The sequence below is a fragment of the Melospiza georgiana genome, chromosome 6 (assembly GCF_028018845.1).
Source record: "Melospiza georgiana isolate bMelGeo1 chromosome 6, bMelGeo1.pri, whole genome shotgun sequence".
Taxonomy (NCBI): domain Eukaryota; kingdom Metazoa; phylum Chordata; class Aves; order Passeriformes; family Passerellidae; genus Melospiza; species Melospiza georgiana.
The window spans coordinates 58,912,731-58,940,184 of record NC_080435.1 but is presented as its reverse complement, the minus strand read 5'-3'; the positions used below and the strand labels follow the sequence as shown (position 1 = coordinate 58,940,184).

The 27,454-nt window shown below is 44.0% G+C and overlaps 1 protein-coding gene across 1 annotated transcript; it reads right to left on the bottom strand.

Moving 5' to 3' along the window:
- Positions 1–822: 822 nt before the first annotated feature.
- Positions 823–21,013, bottom strand: DHRS7 (dehydrogenase/reductase 7). Its single transcript, XM_058025614.1, has 7 exons — positions 20,830–21,013; positions 14,743–14,895; positions 8,795–8,901; positions 8,259–8,498; positions 3,109–3,231; positions 1,540–1,755; positions 823–1,029 (listed from the first exon to the last, which is right to left on the bottom strand). Exons 1-7 carry the CDS (start codon positions 20,963–20,965, stop codon positions 994–996), a joined length of 1,011 nt encoding a protein of 336 aa, XP_057881597.1. The 5' UTR covers positions 20,966–21,013; the 3' UTR covers positions 823–993.
- Between the last annotated feature and the right edge of the window lie 6,441 nt (positions 21,014–27,454).

Sequence of the window (27,454 nt, the reverse complement as noted above, 5' to 3'; positions counted from 1 at the left end):
AGCAGCACAATTAGCAACGGGCAGAGTTCCTGCTGGAGCACAGCAATGTGGAGCTGGGCTGTGCTGCCCTGCCACATCCTGTCCCCTGCTGTCACAGCAGTGTCCCACAGCCCCAGTCACTGCTCACAGAGCCCCTGGCACAGCCCTGAGGCACAGTACCTGTCTGCATCCTGCTTTTGGCAGAATCAGGAGATAAAGCTTTTGTTCTGTCTCAGATCTCTGCAGCTGAGTGCCCCTGTTCAGCTGGTTTGTTTGCTTTGGAGCATTTCTTTGATTTATCTGGGATTCAGGAACTGGAGCACCTTCAGCTCTGGCTGTGTCTGTGTTCACAGGCTGCTGCTGGGATTACTGATGGCATCCTGCTCTCAGCAGGACCCACTGTTATCCCTTGTGACCCTGTTTTCTAACCAGGGGTGTGCAGAGCTTTATTTAGTTCTTCCAACACCTCCTGGCTCTAGATTGTGATGCTGATCACACACAGGGCAGTGTAAGGGCAGCAGAGCTGAGAAAGGGGCAGAGGGTAAGTCCTGATGTATCAGAAATGAATGGATTCAGCCCTGAACACACATTTTGCTCAAGGAACACATCCCAAGCACAGACCAGATATCTTTACCCTCCACACCACACCCTTCTCCTTGTGGGGTTTTGTTAATCAACATGAATTAAGAATGAAAGTGAGGGAAGCAGGATGCTGGGGTCTATCATTTTAGGCTGCTCACCAGGTATTTGCCTGTGTTAGAGCAGCAGCTCAGCCTCTCATGTGTTTCATTCCTTGTAAGCTTAAAAATCCAGCCTGTAGAAATTTGACATGAAACAGGTGTGTTTAGAAAGATTTTTATTTAGTCAAGTATGTCATCAGCTCAGTAGATCTGTCGAGTTACAGGATGACACAGACATAACAAAACCCAAAAAAAGCTGTTGTTTGCAGTCATGCAACATGAAAAGTTTCTCAGCCTTAGCCCAAGTACAGCAGGATTTCTTACACGCTCGTCCTCACTTCCTCTTCCTTGAGTAAGAAGCATCAGCATCCTGGGGGGAGAGGACATGAAATCAGTATTTCCCCACCCTGTGTTAAAAACAGCACGGTGACTGAAAGACTCCTTTGAAACAGCTTGTGACCAGGGGCAGTTAGAGTGTGAAAGCACAAAGTTTTAAGCTGCATGTGCCACCCTTACTTTTGCATTTCTTATACTTGATTATTTACTTGAGGTGCTTTTGTGGAGCTGCACTTCAGCTCTCCATGTGTCCCTAAGCTCCCTGGGTGAGACACAGGCTCAGTCACACTCTCCCTGCTCTCAGAAGAGCTCCTCCAGCCTATTCTTACTGTCATATATGCATTTAATTTATGTCATATGGGGGTCAATAAATGCACACACCATGTATAACTGCAACAATTTCCATCCCAAAACCCTTAAGCAGTGATCCTGCCCTGCACATCATGGCTCTAAGTGTGACTGAGGAGCAACACAATCCCAACATTCCCACAGCAGCAGAGTGCAGCAAGCAAGCAGGGGGCAGAGGGGCGCTGTGCACACTCACAATTCCACTCTTGAAGTTCTGGATCCTCCTCTTGCCCATCCTGTTCATGAGCCACCAGGCCCAGGTGGGGGCGTACTGCCACAGGTAGCACACGGCCAGGTAGGGGTGGTCGCTGATCCACGCCTCCTTCACGTCGTTGGCCACGCTCACCAGCGTGAGCCGGGCACAGCGATCCGTGGGCATCTTGTGGGACTGGTCCCCGCTGTTCTCGATAGACTGGGGGGCACAGAGCAGGGAGGGGTTACAACTGCAGCCCTGGCAATGACAGGGAGGCTCCATGCCACAGATATATTCCTCCTCGTCTCCCCACAAGAACTCACCCAGAGAATGGGGCAGAGGAACCCACCCCTCACTATCCTCTGGTTTCTGTGTGGGAACACTTTCCACCTTCCTTTGGCTCAAACAAAGCACCCTTTTAATTAATGCCTCTACTGATGGGTCAAAGATTAATATAAAATGGATCTCCAAGCTCTGTCCTGCTTCAGCAGGGCTTCCACTTGATGGGGATTGTTGAACAAATTCCCCCATCTGCAGCTCTGAGGAATGGGAACTCCCCAGGTCCCAGCTGTGCCCACACTACACTACAAGTTACTCAAGTACCCAAGTGAGTAGGTGAGGTCACATTCCCCATAAACTTTAATATTCCTGCCAGTTCTCTCCATCTTTGGAGCAGGGACATCAGCCTGTCTTGTCACTGTGTATCATTTGGAGAACACAAACCACAGCCCTGTGAACTTGTGCACATTTCACTCAGCAATAACAAGCCACTCTAGCAATCTGTCCTCCTGTTTCACAGGGCAGAAACAGTTCTGGTCGAGATTTGCTCCTCCTCCCTGGGCTTCTGCCACAGTGAAATCTGAGGAATGTGTTTTGCAACTTTCACCATTGTTCAAAAGGTACACTTTTTCTTTCACGCAAGTCAGAAGTTTTGCAACACAAAAATCGTTCCAGAACTCGATTCAACAATGGGGGATCCCCTCCCCCTCACTGGTGGGTCATCCTGAGCTTCAAATCGATTGAATTTAGGGCAGATTACAGTCTGATGTATCACAGCAGCAATTTTTGCCAGCTGCTTTGTCAGACAGCCTTTACTAAAAGCCATTGTGCAGTTGGAAGGTTTTGCTGTTCCTCCTGGAACAATCCCTAACAGGAAAGGAATGCACAGCTCGTGTCAGCTGAGCCAGGGCTGTGCCAGCAGCAGCGTCACCCAGCAGGGCACAGCGTGACCAGGGCAAACCAAACCCCACCTGTGCAAGGACAGCACTGCCCAGCAGAGCTGTGGCCAGAAAACCCTGCCTTTCCCCCCAGAACTGCAGCACAGGGGCTGTGCAGCACATTTAGGTTGTTTGTGTTGGAAGAGACAAGGAATACCAATTATCAAACTCAATTTCCAGTTGATACCCCCAAGAATTACAAGATATACACAGTTCTGCACCACTCAGAGCATTTCTTGGTAAGAAGATGAGGTTAGTGTTTGCAGGGAGGACAAAACCAGACAAAGATACCCCACAAAGGATCACTGACCCCACGGCAGAAGTTGGGTTTGTCACAGCAGAACTGAGCCCTTACCTTTGCAAGATTCTCAGTAAAGACATTTTGGATGATCTGGGACTGCACAGGCCCTGGGCAGATTTGGATAATGCTTATCTCAGGGTAGTCAGTCAGCTCAGTCCTCAGAGAATTAAAGAATCCCTAGAAGACAAAAATATAGTTAAACCTTCCTTTCCCATGTTTTCTACAAGGTTTAGCTGATGACAACTTTTCATACAAATTTATACTGTAAAGATAACAGGATTCCACTCCAAGCAATTCCTTCTATTTTTTTTGACTTTTCACACTCAATGGCTAATTGAGCATTTTATCAGCAGTTACAGACATTGATCTAAAAACCAGGGAAGAATCCATCCCCATCTGACCAAATACCCAGTAATTTCTCTAAACTACAGCCAGATTCTGCTGTCCCTGTACTGAGGACAAGCCCTAATGTTTGGCACTAGAAATGCCACCAATCCTAAGTATTGCAATATCATGGAAATCACCTTTTGCAGATCAGTTGCTGTTTGGGGTGACAATAAAGAGTTTACACAGTTTCTAGGAAATAGGTGGCACTGGTTTATGTAAGAAAAGGATGACAATTTTCAGCACAGCAAAGTCAGAAATACACCCTGACATTTCAAGGGGGTTAATTTGCAGCACTGAATTTGCTACAGAGTTTGAAATTGGCAGTCACATAGATACAAATCTTATTTCAGCTCAGGAATATGCTACCAGTGTATCCAATTTAAACCAAAATTACAAAAATTGTGAGTACTTTTCTTTTAACTATGAGAATACAAGGTTTTCTCAATCTCTGTAGCAATGCACATTTAGACAGCAACTATTATGGGAAACATGGCCAGTTCAGAGGGGTGCATTGCACCAAAGCTGTGGTCAGGCACTCTGGAGGATGATTCAGCCAACACCCCATCATGTCTTATCTTTGGCCTGGCTGCCAGCAGCCCCCTGCATCTATTCCAACACATAATTCTGTGTCACAGCAGAGACACAGAGTGAGCACAGGCTGATAAACTTCTCCCACTGTAGTAAAATTTTATCACTCTACTCTCATCCAGCTTGGGAGGAGGGCTGGCTGCCCCAGAGCTCTTCCCTGAGCAGCAACAGAGGCTAAACCCAGTGAGATTTGGGCCTGTGGTGACACAGAACCAGCAGCTGGGACAAGCCACCACAGTTGAGCAAGGAGCAGCACACTCTGACCAAGCACAGGGGCTCCAGTTTCCCAGGGATGGTGGCTAATTCCAATTTATGGATTCCATGCAGGCTCTGCAGTTCAGTTCCCTAAAACACTGAGCAGGAATTTAAAGTTGTGAGTACCCACAGGCTCCAGGATCTGGGGCTGGATCTTCACAGCATGTCAGCAAAGCCTGGAGTGGATAAAATCCTAATGCTGGAAACTGATGTGCCCAGAAATCTGCTGCTGGACAGGTGGGAATCAGCTCCTGGACACTCAACAATTTTGGTTTAAACTTCCAGGCCCTCCCCTGGCTACCCCACCCTCATGTGCACAAGCAGGGCTGTGTTTCATCCAGCACTCCAGGCTAATCCTACATCCCAACCTGCATTTTCCCCATCCCCTTCCTTCCCTGAGGGACCCTGAGCCTTCCAGAAAATCCCCAAACCCCCAGGTTGGGCAGTGCTGTCACACAGGTGGGGACTCAGGGCAGCTGAGGATAAAATCACACCCAAAAAGGCACATAACACAAAATCACACCTAAAAAGGCACATACACAAAATCACACCTAAAAAGGCACATTAAATCACACCTAAAAAGGCACAAACATTAAATCACACCTAAAAAGGCACATTAAATCACACCTAAAAAGGCACATTTGCCCACCATTCCCTGCCCACTGGAGGTGAGGAACAGAACTGGCTCCCATTTTGCCTGAAGGGAGCACACTCAAGATTCACTTCCAGAAGCCAGGGAGGTGGAAGAGCATTTGTCTGGGAATGCTGTGATGGAAGGGAAGCCAGAGCACAGCTCAGCCACTTTTGACAAAGCTCCTGCACCTGCTCAGATGCTGGGAGGCTCCTGGGCTCCAAGCTGTACCTAAAACTGGGCACCTGAGCAGTCACACAGGGGCACACAGCAGCATCAGGCAGCTCCAGGGCACTGGCAAAGCCAAGCTGATTCCTTTGAACATGAAAAAAAAAGTAGCCAACAAGTAGTAAACATGAAATGCAAGTAGCCAGAGATGCCAGTGAGCTCCTGGTCCTGCTCTGCAGCTGTCTCACATCCTTCCATCCCTGCAGCTCCAAGGTTTTACCCCAGACAAGTGGCACAGCCTTCACCAGCAGCACAGGAGGGCCAGGACACTCACCCACCCTAAATCCTGGCTGAGGGACACCCCCAAGGGCCTCCTGAAAACCAGAATCTCACACAGACTCAGTCCCCTCTGGGGCCATGTTTTCTAATTCCAGCACTCATCCTTGATATTCAAAGATAGCTGATATGAAATTCTTCTGCTTCCCCCCAGAAGAGAAGCTTTAAATTCCTCAGCAAGAAAATATAAGGGCTTCCTCTTATTGAAATTCAGGCAGGGACAGACCCAGATTTGGGAGCAGTAAAGGAACTCCAGTGCTAGAGGAAGAACCTGAGTGTTTGCACCAAGCCCAGACTGAAGGAATTCCACTAAAAAGAGTGAACAGAGAGGAGCTGCTGCTGTCAGTCCATGTGCTGAGACAAGTTCCTGATGAAGGAACATTCTGAAGGCCACCATTCCTGATCCATGCCACCAAGCAGATGAATTACAGCTGGGGGAATGGCACATGAGCTCCATGAGCATCATCCCTCCAGGAGGGAAACTGCAGCAGGCACATGCAGACTCCTGTGGGCCTGACTCATGCTCTTACAGCACTGGAATAAAGGGTAATTTCACAGTAGAACATTGTTATGAAGAATTCCAGTTGGCATCAATCAAAGCATGATTGTTTCAAGGACAGATTCTAATTCCAGGCAGAATTCCTTCCTTCCTTCCTCCTACAACTGCCATTTAAAGGAATTTTTTAAACCCCAAAAAACACCCAAACAAAAAAAAAAAACCTAACAAGAAACATAAAAAAAACAAACAAACAAACAAACAAAAAACCCAAGAAAAAAAAAAAAAAGGAAAAAAAAAAAAACAAAAAAGCAAGAAAAAAATACAAGGAAAATAATCACAAGAAAAAAAAAAAAAACAAAAAAAAAAAAAAAACCAAACGAAGTAAAAGGAAGGACTTTTTCAAAAATAGCTGTAATTAAGTTTGCAGCATTAAGTGTATCAGTTGTGACATGATTTTATTCAAGGCATGAATTAAAAAAAATAAATACCAAAACAAGCCAAAAATCACAACAGACAAATCCATGTCATATGGGCTCACATATTTAATAACTGGTGGCCTTCAAGAAGATCTTAGAATCCAGGACAGGTAGATCCATGCTGGAACACCTGAACAGGAAAAGCACCACTTTTTGCTTTGGCTTATTTTTCCCCTCCCTTTTTCTGGTCTCTATTTCTTTTTTGTCACCATCAGAAAAGGGCTACAGGGCTAAGGAGGGCTGCCATTCCTACACAATTCCTTTATCTGAACCGCCCTGGTGAAGTTTGTTCTTTCAAAAAAGTTTTTTCTTATTTTTGGGGGCTTCAAAATTCCTTTGCCTTCATCTAGCTGTAACTCCAGACTGATCAAAGACTCTTAGGCAGAGTATTTCCCAAACCAATACTGCAAGTCCTGTTTCAACACCTGCAATTAGTCTTTCTAGACTTACTGGGAAAGAAATAAGGAAGGAGGTTTGGAGTCTGGCCTAGTTATTGAGCAGAGGTAGAAGCTAATAAAGATAGAAGCAGTTCAGTCAGCTTATTTTAATTAAGCTTAGTAAACTATCTCTTTAAAGTTCTGTCTGTGCTCTCAATCTTAACATGAGATTGAGAATCCTGAGTATTTTTAAAGCAACATGTGAATTCCTTGTGCTCTGCAATTAATTAGCCATGCTTAGCCCAGCTGCACCACACCCAGAGATAATTCAACTGAAAGAACATCTAATAAATAAAGGAGCATGAAGGGAAGTCAGGCTTCTGCTCATTGCAGTCTTCTAATTTTAATCCACCAGGCTTAACCCAAAAGCTGGCCTGTAATGGCAATTCCAGCATTGCCACTCCAGTGAAAAGCAGCAAATCTCTCCCCATCACTAACTGAAAAAAAATTTTCAGCAGAGATCTGTCACCATATTCTACATCTTATATTTTCAAGAGGATTTGCAGTGTCAGCCATTTGTTACATTTTTGTTGTTGCTGGTCAAATTGTCAAAAAGATATTGATCCCTTGGCTTAAGCAGTTGTTTGTTCTGTTCACATGCTGAAATGCAGCAGGGTGTAAGAAGATGCCAGTTTTTAAAACACCACTGAGCACAGCTGAAGTTTGTTTTACTGAGGTCAAAATGTACATTAGCAGGAGGCCAAACAGTGGTGAAAGACAAACATACCCAAACAAATTTACTAGTTAAGCACGAGATTCCTCAATGATACAGGCAGAAACTTTTCTGAACTCCTCTTTTATGTTTTTCTACCCCAGCGACACTGCTTTCAAAAATTTTTTCCAGGCAGTGTTGAGTGCTAAGTGTCAGGCAGAAGGTAACTTCCTATGGCACTGGGAGCTGCCACTTCTTCACACCCCAGAAAGACACAACTCTTGGGAAAAGTAATTCAGCTGCTCCCAGATGGATCAGGAGCTCTCATTTCTCTGAGCAGGCTGCCTTACCACTCACTGTTCTCATTTCCCTGTCCTAAAAATCTCCCCAAGTTGTAAAACTCTCACCAGTGACTCTCCCTTAAAGAATTGAGAACTTTAGGGCTCTATATGGAACAGAATAATGCTCTCCTAGAGGTATTCCCTCATCTGAAGGCCAGAGGCTTTGTGTTTCATACTCCAATTTAACCATGTAGGGGTTAGAACCAACCAAGCTGCCACTTCCATTCCAGTCAGGGAAAAAAATCTACAGTGGGAGCTATTTCACATTTCAGAGCAAATTAATTCTAAAGGACTTCCAATACCAGAGAATGTTGCACATGCTGTGTGAAATTTCAGGTGAGAACTTGTGTTTTCTGCACAGAACAAAGCCCTGTGCTGCAGCACTGGCACTGATCCTCTTAATTAACTTGATTAACTTCCAGCCTGTAACTCACCTGCAGGGCATGCTTGCTGGCACAGTAGCCAGTGGCAAGAGGGGCTCCCATGATGCCCATCACACTGCTGACAGTGACAATCTTCCCCTTCTTCCTCTGGATCATGTGGTTCAGGACATACTTGGTCAGGGAGATGGTGCCCAGGTAGTTGAGCTCAATGATGGCATTGTAGACATCCAGGTTGGTGTCCACGAACAAGGAGCGCTGCGAGCGCCCACCATTGTTGACCAGAACATCAATCTTCAGAGAGATGAAAAGATAAATTAATATAAACACAATTCCCTTCAATATTTGTGCTTCCTCAGGCAATTCAGTTCAGTTTAGCCCTTGGGAAGGACCCATGATTATTTGTTTGTTGATGAAAACCAGAGGCAAGCAACAGAAGGGATAAAAATGCAGGTACATTTTGGCAAGTTTAATACTGAAGCTGAAGGAAGGTGTAGACACTTTTGAATTTGTCATACAGAGAAATATGAGCATAAATGCAGGTCTAGGAGACAAAGAAATAAAAGTTCAACCCCAGAAGCACACCTTACCTTGCCAAAGTGCTTGAGCACACTGTTGGTTGCAGCTTCATGAGAGGATCTGTCAGTCAGGTCGAGACGCAGAACGAGGATATCATTGTCACTCAGGCTGCTAATCTCTAAAAAACAACCATAAAGGGAATGGGAGCTGATAAGATTCCCAAAGTCAGAACTGTGGGAAACAAAACATGCTTTTAAACACCACATTTTCACAAAGACAACATCGAGAAGCCATAACATCAAGTTGGAAATAAAATGCTTGCTTTGTTTTCATTTTGACCCCCACACAGAATCTATTTTTAATCTGTTCCTACCAAGTGTTTTTCTCACTATGTTTTTGTATGTGAAAAGCCTGACTTTATAAACGGGCTTTGCAGCACAATACAGAAGTTTCACTTCTTCAAATAAATTGCAATAGTTAGGAGTAAAATCCAGCTGAAACTTCTCACTGAGGGATTCAGAATCACATTGGGAGCCCTGGCACTTTGCTTGGATGTCAACAGGTCAAGCATGTTTATTCCTGACAACAGGACTTGTACAATTCACACCCAAAACACAACACACAGCTGAGCAGCTATGAGGCAAAGTCTATAGAAGCTGAATTTTGGGGATTTTTTGAGAGGAGATAAAAGACTTTTGTTTAACTGACAGCTTTTAACATATCCATGCCCTGAAATAAAAGTCAGCTGCCATTAAGTTCCAGCCTTTTTGTCACGTTTTCCCCCCACTGTCTCTTCAGAACAACTGACCTTTTCCATAGAAGGCATTTCTTGAGCAGTGATTTCTTACCCTGGGGTTTTGGGGCAGATGACTCACAAAAACAAAATCATTATTTCAAGCTTTTTTAAATCTACATCTAACAAGAATTTTTACATTATTTTCATTAGTTTGTTAGTGCTATTTTTTCCCTGAATGGATTCCTAGCCACATCTAGGTGTGGTTGCTCCCCTTTAAGCAGCAGCCCTCTCCAGAGAGCCCCAGGCTTTGACTTTTTAATCACTACTGCTTGCAAATATAGAGCAAGTTGAACTTTGTCTTAACAGTGATATAGAAATAAAGAGGTTACTTAAACCCACGAGTTGCCTCTGTTCAAAGGTCATTAGTATTTAAGCCACTGGTTAAATAAATAAATAATAAACCAAACTGTCTGGTTTAGTGCTAGCAGTGTTTCCATTTATTGCTCCCTCCAGCTGCTCCATGTGCATTTTCTCCTCCATTTCTTCCAGAAATACAGCAGTAAAATGTAGTTTAAGCTGCCCTCTCAGGGGCACACCTCTGCCTGTGCTGCCTGAAGCAGATTTGCACAGCTGGTACCTGTTGGGGTGTGGATGTTTCTGCCATGGGTTAACAAGACCACAGGGCCAGCCCAGCTATGAAAGCTACACAGGGGAGAAAGGAAAGGGCAGAGCAAGAGGCACAGGCTGCTGGTGAGGAAGGAAGTGCTCTTTTATAAGATGTTAGAAATGTCTGACATCAGGAAACTTTAAACCAGAAACCTTGTACAGGATTTCCCCATTCAAACCCTGCATCTCCAGCAGCTTCCTCAGTTCTTTTCTAGGGTGAGGGGTCCTTACTTCAGGCACTCCTCAGACAGCTTTTACAAAAACCAAACATTCCTGTTACCCTTTTCTGAACCCCTTCTCCCATTCACTGTCCCATTATTTTCTGGCTGTGACCAGCCCTGTGCCTGGTGCAGAAGGCACATATGGGTCCCAATTTCTGCACTGCCAGAATGGTGCTCCTCATTGCTTTTACCTACAAACCCTAATATCCCACTGCCCCTTTTGTCTACCCTGCTACCAAAGTGAGGTTTTTAAGGGAACAATTATGATATCCAGAAAAAACACTTGGTCCCAGGTGGGAGACCTTAGTTTGAAGTTCATTGCTTGGATTTCAGATCAACAACTCTTTTCAATACATGTTAATCCCAGGCAGCAGTTTCTCATAACATGATAAACATTATAGCTCAGAGTAGTATTTTCCAGCTTTTCTGCATTTTCTCTTCTTTCTTTTCTTTCTCCCTTTTATAAATGCCCTTCCACAGAGGTTGAGCTCTCAGCAGAGGCTGATCAATGTGACCTCCTGGGGTCCATTTCAACCTCAATTACTGTATAATTCTTGAACTTATAGGTTGTCTGTCACTCATTTGGCCTAGCCATAATTAAATCATATTTGACCTTTGCCAAGCAGAGAAACATCCCCTCGTACTTTTTTTTTCTTTTTAAGGTTTTTGAGAAAAAACAGCCTCCAACATTTTCAAGAAAAGAAAGAGAAAGACTGGTTGGGGGAAATAGAGAAGCCTCTTGCAGGAGCTGAATGAGTTATACAAGTTGTTTTCTCTCCCTCCTGTCCAAGTGCAGTGAAGTGTTGAATTGGCATATGCATGACTCAACAGGGATTACCTCTCCCTCTCTCCCTCAGCTTTTTAAGCAGTGTAGAATGCACAAACCTGTACCACAGCGTGGTGTCACTAAACTTTGAACAAGATCTATGTGCTTGTTTCTGACACAGCTCAGTTGCTGCAGTGTTCAGCAGATGTGTTGCAGCACAGGAGCTCCAGTTATGCCCCATAAATCAGCCAAACTCACACTGGTGTTGCACATTGCTGCTCAGGCTCCATCCACCCCACTCAAACCTCACAGGACAGTCCTGCACTCAGCTGCCAAGAGAAAACATGCAGGTGGAAGCAGGCACAGGTCACCCAGGGAGCACATGGACAAGCATGCAGAGATGGAATCAGGGAGATCAGCACCCAGGTGGAGCTGAAAGTGAAATTTCCACTGGAGCTGAGGAATGTGAAAGGCAGCAAAGGCTTCTCAGGTGCAGCAGCAACAAAAGGGAGGCCAAAGACAGGGTGAGCTCACTGCTGGACAGGGGATGGTGAGGAAGAAATGATGAAATGCACAGAAAAACCTGAGGTACTCAATGCCTTCTTTGCCCCAGTCTTCACTGGCAAGATCTCCTCTCAGGTCTCCTGAGGCTACACTCTGAGGAAAGAAACACTACCAGAGTCAGACAAATTAGGGACAAAATGCACCTACAAGCAGGGCAAAATATGCATCTGTGATTTACAAAAGCTGACCAATTTCATTCCTTTTTGGAATTTTCTTCTCCCCAGGCACAGCAAGAAAACAAATGTCACAAAGCCTAACCTCAGTCTTTGGGAAAATGATGTGGCAATTCCTCCTGAAAGCAGTTTCCAAGGAAGGGGAGGACAAGGAAAAGCCACCACACATGCTTGAGCATGACCATATACTGCCTGACCAACTCAACTGCTTTTTGTGATCAGCTGCGCCATCCCTCCATGATCAATATGTTTGAATATCTTCATTAATGACCCAGATGATGGGAAAAAAACCCACAGATTTTCATAAAATTTTGATTTAACATCAAGTTCAGAGGAGCGGTCCTGCTGCAGGGCTGGACTGCCATGCAGAGGCACCTTAACAACTTCTAAAGACAGTCTGACAAACCTCATAAAGCTCAACAAATTAAATGCAGATTTTCACACCTAGGACAGGACATAGAAGCTGGCTGTAGAAAACATGAACTATCATAGAATAGTTTAGGTTGGAAGGGACCTTAAATGTCACCTCATTCTAAACCCCTGCCATGGAGGGACACCTTCCACCAGACCAGGTTGCTCAAAGACTCATCCAGCCTGGCCTTGGATGCTTCCAGGGATGGCACAGCCACAGCTACTCTGGGTAACCTGTCCCAGAGCCTCACCAGCCTCAAAAGCAAAAATTTATACCAAATATCTAATCCAAACCTGGTTTCTGTCAGTTTAAAGCCACTCCCCATTGTCCTGTCACCTCCTGCCCTGGTTATGTTCCTGTGTCACTGAAGAGTTTCCAATATTCCTACTAATCAGACCTTCAGTTAAAGCAAAGTTCATGAGCAAACATTTGCAAAGCACAGGGCTACATAAGAATTCCAAGGATGTGCATGGCACAGCTCAGACATTCAGAGGGACAGTGGAAGTTGGCAGAGGCAGAAATCTGTCACTGTAGGACACAAAATAACACGATGAACACACACAGCTCTCAAAGGTAAAAAGAGCACTTTTAATTTCTGCCTCCAACATTTATAGATTTCCAAAAGTGAGAGTGCCACCTCTCCAATGACACTGGACAAACCAACAGTCCATCAAATTTCTCCTCCTCCATAAAAGAATGCAAAACAATAAGTTATTTAACAAAAAAAAAAAAAAAAAGTTATTTAACAAAACAATAAGTTATTTACATAAAGTGTGTGAGAAAGTTCGTTACAAGAATGTAAACATCAGAAGGCTTAGAAAAACTTTTAAAAATCAGGGCAACAGAAATCATCTCAGACAAATCAATGCTCTTGGCCCACATGAATTGAAATCATATTTCTGAATATTCCTTAGCACATCCCACAGGTATTTCCTGAAAGGGCCCATCCAGGATTGCAGCTGCTGCCAGCCTGTCTCATGCCATCAATTTTGCAATCACAACAAACAGCCACGGACGCAAACGGTGTTGCAGATTTCTGCTGACCATTGCATCACACAGCACTGGCATTTTGTCACAATTGCCACTTCACCACACTGTCATCACATGTCCCCTGCCTCTTTTTAAATATCAGAGTCTTTAGGTGACTGCTTTTTGGAGCCCTCAGAAAATAAAACCAGGATAAAAGGAGTTGTGCATTTTTGAAAGTTCCTTGAAAGCTTTTCTGAGTAGGCTGCTGCAACTTTCAGCTTTCTAGACATGTCTAGGTGCTAATCCAAGAAAAACATCTGATTATTCTCTAGCACACATTTTTAGTAGACTGTGGACATTCTGTCAACATTGCTAAGACTGAACTCTTGGTGTGATAACACATTCCACGTAAAATATTCCATCCTGAGCTACAGAGGATAAATAGTCTGAAAAAATGCATCATGTTAATCATGTTCACTGATCTATCTATCAGTGTGAATTAACTGCCTATTCCTCTTGCTGCCAAGCCAGAAAACAGGAGGGAAAAAGAGAAACAGGAGGAGTGAAGCCAGACCACTGAGTCATCAGGCATATGAAAGCTAACTGGAAGATAACTGGAATAGTTAAAAATTTTGCTCCATATTTTTTTTCTCTTGATTACAGAAGATCCTCCTTCTTCCACATTTTTAGAACAACTTTTTCTGAACATTTTTATTAGTCTTTTCCAAAGAGCAAAGTCAGTTTTCTCTCTGCCTGTAATGTCCACAAACCTGAAGAAAGAATATTTTTTAGCTGCAAGCAGCTAGGTGGTTTGGTTCTTTACAGGATGATACCCCTGGGATTGTTTCCTCCATTCCCCACAGTATTTACTGCATTTCTTAATCTAGTATCTTACAAAGTGTCACAGAGATCTTTTATGAAAAATCCTTTCCTTAGGATTTTTCCTCCTGAAAAGCTGAGAGGCCTCAGGAACAAAATGTAAACAATGGTTATCTGCTGCTGTGGAATGCAACAGGTGCATCTGTGATGGGTCTCATGTGGTTGTTTCTAATTAATGGCCAATCACAGTCAGCTGGTTTGGACAGAGAGTGTGAGACACAGGCCTTTGTTATCATTCTTTGCTATTCTATTCTTAGCCAGCCTTCTGAGGAAATTCTTTCTGCTATTCTTTTAGTATAGTTGTAATGTAATATATATCATAAAATAATAAATCAAGCCTTCAGAAACATGAAGTCAAATCCTTGTCTCTTCCCTCAACCTGGGACCCCTGTGAACATGAACAAGAGCACTTGCAACCAATAATGAGATTTTTAGGTAACAGTGGCTTATGTAGGAAGTTGAAATGCATATCTATACAAAGGCTTCTCACTCTACAAAAAGAAGGTACCAGGTCTGTATGAAGTTGAATTTCCTCATTAAATTTATTCTGGTGATATGTGGGTTAGTGTTCTTGTGGCAATTCCAGCCCAGCCAGGGTGGAACTGCTGGCATGGAGTGCCAAGCTGTACTTACGAAGGCATTTCTTTTTCACTCTCTGCAGCTCATCCTCCCTCCTGGCAGAGATGGCAAGCAGGGCTCCCAGCTTTGCCAGCTGGTAAGACAGCTCTTCTCCGATGCCACTCGAGGCTCCTGTCACCCAGACAACCTTGCCACGCAGTTCATGTTCTAGCAAAAGAACCAAGACAGCAGTTCACACATTGCCAATGTCAGGATAAGCAGCTAACTCACTGCAGGGGTGGAATCTGGTGCTGTTTTTAAGAAATATGCTCATTTTGGATGGTATTACAAAATCCTGACTTCTTCTAGTCACATGCAGTTGTGAAATTGTTCATAGTTGTTCTGTTGCCATCTGAACTTTGTTCCAAGGCTGATCTGAATAAACATGGGTTATTTACCTGAGGGAAGGAATCTGATTGCATTTCTGCAGCCCATCCACACATAACAGGTCCACTAACCTCATCAAAAACAGTTTCAGAGGAAAAGGGGGAAGAAAATTCTTGGAATTGACAGGAAACAGTTACTGTACTGCAAATACAAACAAAAGCCTAAGCAAGTCTTTCCAAATAATGTTTCATCCCAAAAAATGTTCCAGGGTAATTGCTGACTGAGTAAAATTCTCTGAACAGAAGGACAGCTAATCACAAAAAATGGGTTTCTATCCTCTTTGTTTAGCATCTGATGCAGGTTAGCTCCTGCACTGGCCAGGGCACATACACAGAGTTCCCAAGGTGTCAATTCACACGTGGATTCCCCAGCTCCTGCCCTGACATGCTTTTTAAACCTGCAGTAAAATTAAGAGCATCCTGCTCTGTTTACAGCTCTGCTGATAATGCCTGTTCCCACTTGCCCACAACCATCCCCACTCCATGGTACACCTGGGCACTGGGAAAAGCTTTTGCTTTCCAAGCATATATCCAAAATCATCCAATTCCACAGATGGGTGAAAAACCACTCAGTTAATTCCAGAACTTGATTTAGGGATGAAAGATCACAAATGTCAGAGCCCTTTGCAGAAGGAATCATTGCCTGACCTGTGTATGTGTTCCTCAAGACCAGCCACAGTGAGTATCAGTCTTGGGGAAAATCTGACTCACTCAGAGCTCTGCTGACAGGAGCTCTTCCCTCTGTTTCTCAAGTTTGTGCATTCCAGCAACCAAGAAAGACTTCAAGGCATAATTCAAACATCAGAGCCAAATGCAGTTCCTGAGACTTAAAGCCACTTCCATTCTGTAAAGGCTCAGAGTAGCTTTTTTCAGCTCACTGAAATTTAACCACTAATTTAATTTAGAAAAAAAATATTCTTTTTGCACTGTGGCTGAGACTGCTTTTACTTCCTTCTCTCTCCAGTAATCAGTTCCTGGTTCTCTCTACACCATACTGTGTTTCAAATTTCTACTTTTGGAGTCCTAATGGCACAAATCCCACAGAGACCAGCACCAAAACCCTTCACCCTTCAGACAAAAGCAGTGAGCACTCGAGACTGACTGTCAGAGCTCAGCTTGACTTTGTGGGGCTGGCAGTAAGTATTATTTGTCTTTTCTTAAGCTGACTGCATTTCAGCCAAAAAAAATCCCTCCTAAACCCAGGCTTTTGTGGCTTGGGGTTGTTTGGAGTTTCTTGTTTCTAAAAACACTAACAACAGCAACAGGAGGCACTTCCCAAGGGAGAGATGTCTTGTAAGGTTATGAACCAGGGATGTGGAAAGAGACTCTGTTGGAGTTGCAGAAATATCCACTGTGTTCATCATTAGAACAAATGGCTGCTGTCTGTAAAGCTTATTCACACCCTTTCCCTACAGTTTTATTCCAACACATTCCCAATTTATTGAATTCAACACAAACTTGTGAGTTTGCCTCTGCTACAACACTTTTTTTTCCTGAAAACCCAGGCAGACAAACACTGCACAAGCAAAACAACACAAACGTAACTTCAAAACAACACATGAATGTAATTTCAGCCCTGCTTACCACACTCACTCCTCTTGCTACTGAAAACAAATGGGCTTCCTCCTCCTACCACTTAGTTTCCCTGTTCCCAACCTGTCTTGGGCAGCTTCTCAGCAGTTATTCAGGATCTTGTTCTGTGAACAGAATAAGTAACTGAGATAAGGAGAGTTTTCCCACCAATTCCCCAGAGCTGCTGAGAGTTAACACAGTGGGAAACCTCAAATGCTGGTGGTGCAGGACAAGCAGCAAACCATCAACTTTGCTCCAGAATAAATGTCCTGTTGTTGCTGGAAGTAAGTTTAAAAATTAACCATGCCAAATTAAAAAATAAAAGCAGATTATGCCATTCCTAACCATTAACTACTGTGCTACAAGGCATAACAAAGAGGCTGAACTCACTAGCACTAAAAGTAACCCAAAAATTGCTTTGTAGTTCTCCTTAAGAGTTTTTTCCAACTTTTCATAGCTCTTATAGCACAAGGTGGCCATGTCATTACTTTCAGGAAAATTATTATAAGTGGGGAAGTTTAAAACAGAACATCTACCCCAGAGCCTTAAAGAATCACACCCTTATTCCTAAACTTAAGAGCAGGGCTTTCATGCATGGAAGGTTCCCCCTTAGCTTGATAATATTAAGCTGCCTGTGAAAAGCACAGGGTTTAGGGTGACTTCTGTGCACTCAGAAAAACACAACACAGAAGGAAAGGCATCCAGCACCTAAAAATCCTTCTCTCCTGACCACACACATATTCAGAGCATGGGAAGCAATCCAGCACCTGCCAATGGATACATCCAAAAGTCAAATTTCCCTATAGAATTGAATCACTGGACTGGAATCAGTCTTACCTATATTAAGGCCTTTCTTTGTAATTATAATTTGTAGCACAAGAAGCACAGGAGATCATTTCTGCTAAATACTTCCATCTCCAAGGACTTCAACACCCATAATAATATTATTGGAGTGATAACACAAAATAATGACTGCAAGAGTGCTGGTTCTAACAACACATTTAATTAAAAATTAAGGGGTCCACTCATTATTTACCTAGGCATCCTACATTACATGCACAATATGGGGAGAAGTTATTTAATGAAACATCTTTCCTATGCTTGTCTCTTCTGTTTTCCTGCCTGCTTTGTTAAATTGTACCATTTCAGTTAAATATTTCACTTAATAACAAGCACAGAGGCTGGGGGGAAAGGGGAGGTGGCCAAACCATAGCTGACCTCTTATGTTGATGAATTTTTGCCTGATTCTCTTGTGTATTACATGTCTAAACAACCCCATCATAAAATTACACCACACTGGTCTTTGCATGTGAATTTTTAGACTACTTAAAGGGTTTCTAGGCCTTCAATTATTCTGAAGGCTATATTCAAATAACATTTTGTATGCCTGAGAGAGCTCCTACATCTTGATGCATATTGCATATAGATCATTCAGGACAAAACCACAATTCTGTTTGTATTAGTCAAATAATCAGAGAAGTGATATAAATCTTGTATTAGTCAAGATTTATCTCACTTCTCTGCCCCGATTCTTTCCATGCTCTTTACAAATACCACACACTGAGATTTTTTTGCAGTTTTCCTGCAGTAAGGGAATGTTCTGATGGAGTTGATAAAAACTTTGGGCTGAGCACCTAAACAGCTATGAGAGATTGTTCTCACTGGTTTAAATGCAGTATTTTTTTAGAGCTGTATTACTTGTGCTTGTCCATCTAATGGAGAACAGAAAAGGATGCACACTTGTAGGAAGCTTCTGCTGAGAGCAGGAGACAAGGATGCCTCAAGTTTGTCCTGCTCTTCTCTCCAGCTGCTCCTCACACCAAACTTCACCTGCAGCACCATCCCCTAAGGAATCATGGACCCAAGCTCAAACCTTCACTCCACCACTCCTGTTCCACCTTCCTTCCATGCAGTCCCTTCTCCCTGTCTAAACCCTACAGCCCATTTCAATTCCCCCGTGGGATATTCAATTTCAATTCCCACATGGGATCTCTTATAGTGCCTCTCATCCCACCTTCTGTCCCCAGGCTCCATTTCCACCTAAAGCACCCACAGCCAGCAGCTCACAGCAGCCACAAATCACCCCAGCAGGCTAAACTAAGAGGGGATTTTTCACAAATTTGTGCCTTTTCTGACCAAGAGCCTCTATTAAGCAAACAAAACCTATGATTTCCAGGTTTGTGATATCTAGGTTTCCAGGTCCAGAAACAGAAATTCCCACATGGGATCTCCTCCAGTGCCTCTCATCCCACCTTCTGTCCCCAGTCTCCACCTTAAGCACCCACAGTAGCCACAAATCACCCCAGCAGGCTAAACTAAGGGGGGGATATTCTCAAATTTGTGCCTTTTCTGACCAAAAGCCTCTATTAAGCAAACAAAACCTATGATTTCTAGATTTTTGATACCTAGGTTTCTAGGTCCAGAAATAGGGAGAATGGCAGTCAGAATAGAAAGTTCAACAGGAGCAAAAACTGGAAGTGTCTGACAGTGTTTCATTGAACTTTTGTCCCCCAGGTGACCATGGCAGCACCTTTCAGAGATGCAGGGACTGTCCCCATCAGCATCGCCTGCCGGGGCTGCTCCCTGGAGCCGATCAGAGCACAATGCACGGAACAGGAAACCCTGTCAGCCCCAGCACTAACAATACTCATGTTTGCTTCACTGCCGACAGCCCTGTGAATGCACTACCAGCTGGGAGATCGCAGAACAGGCTGCAGCAGCAGCCGAACAGGCTCCAAAGCCACTTGTCTCGGCCACAGGAGCCAGGCATCCCTGTCCCTTCCCGAGCCTTCCTCCCGCACCGTCCCTGTGCTCAGCTGCCCCGCGGGGCCCTGCCAGGACCGGGAACCTGCCCAGAAACTGCAAAACAAACAGTTCTGGCCCAAAGGAACCAGAAACTGCACAAAACAAACAGTTCTGGCCCAAAGGAACCAGAAACTGCACAAAACAAACAGTTCTGGCCCAAAGGAACCAGAAACTGCACAAAACAAACGGTTCTGGTCCAAAGGAACCAGAAACTGCAAAACAAACAGTTCTGGCCCAAAAGAACCAGAAACTGCAAAACAAACAGTGCTGGCCCAAAAGAACCAGAAACTGGAAAACAAACAGTGCTGGCCCAAAAGAACCAGAAACTGCACAAAACAAACAGTTCTGGTCCAAAGGAACCAGAAACTGCACAAAACAAATAGCTCTGGCCCAAAGGAACCAGAAACTGCACAAAACAAACGGTTCTGGTCCAAAAGAACCAGAAACTGCACAAAACAAACGGTTCTGGCCCAAAAGAACCAGAAACTGCACAAAACAAACGGTTCTGGCCCAAAAGAACCAGAAACTGCACAAAACAAACAGTTCTGGCCCAAAAGAACCAGAAACTGCAAAACAAACAGTTCTGGCCCAAAAGAACCAGCCCTCAGCCCCAACCCATGGGAGTTCCTGAACTGACTTTTGGGATCCGCTCCCCGAAGTGACTTTTTGGGAGCCGCTTTGCCGGCACGAGGGTCACCACACACCTTTGTTTTGTGGAGATAAACAAAACTCCAGAACTTCTGTGAAATTTGCAAAGCTGGTATGTTTATTACAGCGCTGGACACGTGGGAATCGCTTCTTTAGAATGACATGCGTACTTCTGGGAGCTTCAGGTCTTTTTTTATCTTCTTCTCAAATACATACGCATACAATTTTCACAATAGGTCCATATATATTTATTTTTACGAATTTTGAGTGATATTTGTCGCTAGTTTTTCTTTATCAGAAAGAATTCTTACGTCAGGCTGACGGGCTCTCACAGCAGTTTCTGTGTCTATCACTCTCCGTCTCCCCCTTCCTTATCTCTGTCTTTCACTGAAGCAGCTTCTCTGAGCTCAGGCTTTTTGCAGCCAGACCACACAGCAAGCTACATATTTAACTCAAAGATATACATTCTACCTAAAGTAAAATGGATTTCTACCTTAGAAAACTTCTACTCTGCCTCATTTTACCCAAGTAAAGGGCAGGTAAAGTACACTTTTGGGGTATGCTTATGGCATGTTTATGTTTATGGACACCCCACGGGACAGCCGATGCCACCAGCACCGCTGTGCTCCCCGCCACCCCCTTTACCGAGCGCGCCCCTCTCCCCTCACGGTGCCCTAGTGGGTGACATTACCTGGCTTCTTCCCCCACCTCTCGGCCCAGAGCAGCGTGAGGTCCCCGTCGGCCCTCAGCCATCGCACCAGCTGCACCAGCAGCGCCAGGAGGGCCCCTCCGGCCAGCGCCAGGCACAGCGCGCACCCCCAGGCCATGGCCACGGCACCGCGGCCCACGCTCACGGCGCCCCTTTATCGGGAGCCGCCCCGCTGCCCGCAGCCAGCGCCGGCCTCCTCCCCGCCTCCCTCCCTTCCTTCCACCCCCGTCCCTCCCTCCCTTCCCCGGTCGCTCCCCGGCGGGCCCGAGGCTGCGGCGATAAGCGGGGGCTCTGTGGGGCACAGGCCGAGCGAGCCGCCGGGGGTGAAGGTCGCGTTCTGGGAGCGGAGCGCTTTGTTTCCCCTGCTGGCCGTGCCCTCAGGGCTGCCCGGCCTTTCCCCGCTGCCCACCGCACGTCCCGGGCAGCGGGACCGCGTCCAGGGCTTGGCCTCGGCGTGCGGAGAGCAAACGCTGCTCCCAGAACAAAAAGCAGTGTCCCGTTTGCCTCATGGCTGTGCCTATGAGACACCGGCGATTCCCTTTCCCTCTGGAGCTCTCCGAGCGCTTCCAGTCCAGCTGCAGTCACCCCCAGCCCCTGTGACCGCCCAGCCCCAGGTGTATTTGTTTTGGTTTAGGGTAAATTTTGGAGAGAACTTTTTAAAGGGTCTTTTTTTGGGAAATGTGAAAATGCATGTATTTTATGATTGGCTTTTTGCAAATATTAAAATTAATATTATATGTGTTGAGTTAGAAAGTAACGCTGTATTAATTCTCTTAAGTAGTGTGTTAAATACAGCTTTAGGTTATAAAAAATGTTAAAATAGAAACTATGCTATGTAGGATACTTTAATTTAAAGAAAGGACTCACAGCGAAATAGCAGCCCACAGGACACCTAAATCTTTCAGAGAAAAAGAATTTATTGCCTTCTTATCAGAAGAAACAAACTTCTTCCTACCTCAAAGGCGCTGTCAGAATTCAGAGGAAGAAGTTGAGGATGACCAGACAGAATCCTGTGTTTGAACGGAATTTAAGCATCACGTACTAGGTCTATGAATATGCAACAGATTATTGCTTTTAAGGGTTAATCCTTTGTTAACGTGGGTCCTTTTTCGGGCTCGTGCTGCCCAGAAAAAGGTACCTGCACATCTGTAACTCTTTGTACTTGTTGTCTCATATTGTCCTAATTCAAATTGTCCAAATTATTATTACTCTAATTATATTACTATTTTTATAACTACTTTATTACTATTAAACTTTTAAAATTTTAAAAATAAGTGATTGGCGTTTTTCACAGGAAAGTAGATTTAATTGGTTTCTTTCCTTAACTGGTCTAGGAGAAATTTTTTTTTTTTTTTTAGGAAAGTGGGAAAAAAAACTTGTTTATTAAACAATAAAATTTTTGTTGCTGTAAAAGAGATGACAAACTCAGAAAGTTTCTTTTCTGGGTTGCAGCTCAGCTTACTCAGTTTCTTATCAGTCTTTTCAGTGCTGGAGACACTGTGGCTTAGCCCTGGCCCAGTGGGCTACAGGTGTGAGTTGCTGGTGCTCTTTTGGGTGTTTAGTTTAGAGAAGATTTAAACAGGCCTAAAGAAAAGGAAAAAAAAAAACCTATAGTTTAGGGAACTTCTTTGCTTTAGCTAGCTAAAACTAACTAAAACAAAGGAGAGCTCTGTCCTGATGTCTGTCCATCCGCAGACAACACAGTCCAGGAGCAGGGATGTGGAGGAGTGAGTGCAGTGTGAGAAAACAAACTGCAGCTTCTTTTCTCCCCCCTTCACTCTCTGGAACAAGCCTTAAAGATGCAAAACTTTGTTGTATTCATATTGTTGTATATCATATTCCCAGAGCCTCATACCTTCTGGGTGGTTTTCTCACAGCAGATCTTCACAGCAGTGTTGTTGTTGTTGCTTCTCAGTCAGGGCTCCTCTCCAAGGCTCTCCCTGACCACCCCGCCCCTTTTATCTCAGCTACCTCCATGGGCTACAGCTGCTGCCCAATCAAGGACATCACAGCTGCAGCCCATTTACAATAACTAGAATCAGGGCAGGGTCACTAATACAATACAGAGATCTTTCACTGCCATACTTATATTTACAATACATATATTTACTCAGGCCCCTACAAAACTTATTATTCAGCATCAACAGAACAAGACAATTGGGGATAAAAGCATCATCTAGTCAACCTAGGACAACAGGTCACATCCTCTCCCAGCCAGGTTCCTGCAGGAGTGCTGCCCTTGGACATGCCTCCTGCTTCCCCGCCTGGGAATGCAAACCTAGTTCTCGCATATACCCACTCTGGCCAATGTTTCAGACCTTGGGCTCCAACATTCCTGGTGGTGGATACCCCCAGGTACTAAAAACACCAGGGACTGCAGCACTTCTGGTCATCACATCACTCATCTACCGTTCTTAATGACAGATTTGTTAAGTCATTTCTTAATGACACATTTGTGGTTATGTGCAGAGGTGAAAAACACTGTTCTTACTGCTTTGATGTACCAAAGTATTTCACAAGAGAAGGTACAGATGCAAAAAAGAGGCTGGAGTGGGACTTTTTACAAGGACATGCAGTGATAGGACAAGCAAGAGTGGCCTTAAGCTATAGGAGGGTAGGTTTGGATTTGGTACTAGGAAGAAATTCTTCTTTGTGAGGGTGGTGAGACCCTGGCACGGGGTGCCCAGAGCAGCTGTGGCTGCCCCATTCCAGTGTTCCAGGCCAGCTTGGATGGGGCTTGGAGCAACCTGGGAGAGTGGAAGCTGTCCCTGCCCATGGCAGCAGGGTTGGAACAAGATGATCTGTGAGGTGTCTTTCAACCCAAACTGTTCTATGATTCTGTGAAAAGAGTAACCCACAGTAATTCCTGGCTCCTCACCAGATATGACACAAATGCATGCAGAGCTTCTGCAGGACAGGACTTACATCCTGTTCCCAAAATCTCACAGGCTCAGGCCCCTGGTCTGTCAGCAGATGCAGCACAGGATGGCTCTTCACCACACGCAGCTGCTCAGTCTGTTCCAGCTCCACCAGTGAGCAAAGATTTCATGAATCACCTCCTGAATTAGCATAAAATTTGCATTACAGCTTTTTGAGGCAAAACACAGCCATGCTCTACCTTTGAACCTTTGGGCTCCTACTGATTTTTCAGCAAATCAGTCCAAACCTAATTCATATGACAAGGGAAATGTGACAGAAAATAAAAATACACCATCAACATACTTTGTTTCTGTAAATAACCCCAGTCATCAACCATGTCCAAACTAATAACTGTAAATTAAATGGTTGTGGTAGTTCAGAATAGAAACAGGCATCTGAAGGTTATAAAGGAAGTCCCAGAACTATGAATGTTCACAGTTACACAGTTACAGGTAACAGCTATTCTTTATATTCCTCTGTTTTCTCCTGTTTTACTGAGTTGAGAACTATTTATCTTGTGTTAATGCAATGTGCGGTGTAATAGAACCTTAATGTCATAGAAAATACAAATAATATAAACAAATAGCAAGTAATTAAACTGTTTTCTGGGTCTCGTTTCCTACTTGTGCTACATGCAGGGGTGCACACACAATTGTGGAGCTCTGTGCCACAACACACCCAAACAGGCAGTATAAAGCTGGAAAAGGATGAAAACTGCAGCTGCACAGTGCATTCCCAGTGAGGGTTTTCCCAGATATCCCCAAAGACACAGGAATGCAGCAGCTGGGGCTGAGCACAGAAAAGATGAGTAGGAGAAATTCACAAGCATCTTGTCCCGAAGTTCCAGCATCTTGTGATTGGTTTGTGGTGAGAATTTATTGTGTTAACTCTGTGCTTCAACCCTTCTTTTACAACAAAGCTGAGTAAAATATATTTCTCTTGTTTAAAAGAAAGGTTAAATCAGGGAGGTTTTGTGCATTGTACACTTGCACAGTCTCCATCAGTTGAGATTTTATGTCCTGCCCTGAAACAAGCATGAAGTTCCTGCTTGGTGTCAACCTGAGCTTCAGAAGGAGAGCACTTAGAAAATTTAAAACACCCTTTACAAGGTAATGTCCATTCTCGTTGTTTTACAACTTATAAAAAGTAAGTACACTCATCTCGTTAGTATTATCTTAATGAGAGGCAAGTACATCTTAAAGTTACTCAGAGAAGCTGTGGCTGCTCCATCCCTGGAAGTCTCCCATGTTAAATTGGGAGAATTCTTAAGGAATTGTTGGGAAAATTCTTAAGAAATTCTTTATTCAAGTCTATTCTATGAATCTGAAAGGATCACATCATAATGGAGCACTTGGATTTGACCAACATCTTCGTTTCCAAAGAAGACCAAAAAAAATTTTCTCCTTATAATGCCTGAACTTAGTTTCCATACGAGAAGCTAATTTTCACTTTCTGCAGAGGCCATCACTGCTAACAGCTTTTAAAAGTCAACCAAAGTGAACCTGCACATCAGCAGCAGGAGTGACAGCTCTGCTGCACTTTGCCCCGTGGCTGATGCAGACGGCGCTTTGGAGTTCAGCAAACACATTCTGATCTCTGCACAACGTGCTGAACTCCAGCTGGGAAGTGCAAGAGCCAATGTAGAGCTGGAGTGCAAGGCCCTGAAAACAAAATCACAGTTTCTGGTGTGGGAGGTCACAGTCTTGCCCCACACCCTGGGTGAGCTCCATTGAGGTTCCCCTGCTGTGTCGGTGGCAGCACACAACAGGTCAATTAAACTCAGCACATAATATGATAATGAGCCTTATTCTCAAGAGTTACACAAATTGTATTGACACACTTAGTGTAAATAAAAGCAAGATAAGCTGCCTTCTCTCTCTAAAGCAATATGGCAGAAATATAGATTTGATTGGATTGCTCTTTCTACATTTTTTTGTCCTTCAGCTGTGCAGTGTTGAGGAGACTTTGTGCAGAAGTAAAACTGAGGGATGGAGAGCTGTCCTGCAGAGAAAGACTTGGGGATACTGATGGGTGAAAAATTGGATATGACCCAGCAATATGATCTTGCAGCTCACATTTTCCACCTCTACTCTGCACTGGGGAGATTGAAGATCTATGTACTGCTATGGATTTCTGGGACCACAAATAAGGTGTGGACCTGTTGGAGGAGGGCCATTAAAATGGTCAGTGGGCTGTGGCAAAAGGCTGAGGGGATTGCAGTTGCTCTTCTGGAAGGAGAGAAGGCTCCATGGAGAACTTATTGTGGCCTATTAATACATAAATGGACTTCTAAGAAACACAAAGGTTACAAAAGATGTAGTGTCAGGACAAGGGGAAGCAGTTTTAAACTGAAAGAGGGCAGGGCAACATTAAATATTAAGAAATCCTTCCTTGAGGATGATGAGGTTGCACAGAGGAACTGTGGGTACTCCTGCTTTAGAAGTATTCCAGGCCAGGTTGGACCTGCCTGGTCTGGTGGAAGTTGTCCCTGCCCATGGCAGAGGGTTGAAATGAGATGGTCATTCAGGTCCCTTCCAACCCAAACCATTCTGTGATTCTATAAAATGAGTACATTTGCACAGATTTATGGGCAAAGCGCTTCCTTTTGGAATGTTCACAAGGTGGGCCTCACAAGACTTGCTGCCAGACCTGCTAATAATACTGGGACAGCATGGGTGTGAGTATTTTCCACAGTGCTGTGATGCAATTTCTTTGATCCACATTAGAGTGAATAAAGCTCCAGAGCAATTATCTGAGATTATTTCAGTGTCTGTGTATAACATAGATTTGAAAAATGCTCTTACTTCACTCAATTATTTATGAGAGTACAATAACACTAAAATGAACAGCACTAAGTAGAGCACCCTCTTTCTCTATTTTCTCTTTCACCATGAGCAAAACAGAATACTTTATAAGGAAAAAGCTCTTTGCTTTGTTTAGGAAAACAGAACTTTAGGGAGGATCTGTCATAAAATGAATGCAAGTGAAGTAAGGCCATGTCTCCATCCTCTCTGCTTCAGAATGTGATCTGTGCTGTATGGTTTAGTGTTGCCTGAAGAGGAGACAAACACACACACATCCAGGCAAAGACAGTCCCATGTGAATGTAACAGAGTGCCGAAAATACTTCTTACATACATCTGTCTGATCAGACAATGGATATGTACCTTCCCTCTATTGATTTTATTTTATACCTTCTTTAACCACAAATTACTATTTCAGAAAGTGTCATCTCCTTTGTAATAGCATTTACTGAAAACCTAAAATTGTATCCTAGGTAAGAATCACCCATCTGAGCCCTTTAAATGTGGCAATCATTGGGACCTGATGTTGATTCAAGGGACAATTCTGCTGGCACTATGTCAATGAAATTTTTCCTCTTGCTTACAAACAGCACAAGCTCTTCTGCATCCAAGTTACCTTCTGGAGTTCAAGTCTCTGAGGTTTTCAGCACTTAAGCCTCTGCATTCCTGTCTCCCCTAATTGCCTCTCATTTCAGCTTTTAGCAGCATGTTGTTCCACCTTCATGTTTTCTCACACATAACCCCTTCTGCCTGCTGCCTTTCTCAGGCAATTTAGAGACTTGAAGAAAATAACTCTCATCTTTTCTTCCTTCAAAATCATTCCTTAATTTTGCTTATGACTTGCATCCATTTCATTTCACTTTGTTTAGTTAAACTTTTGTGTGT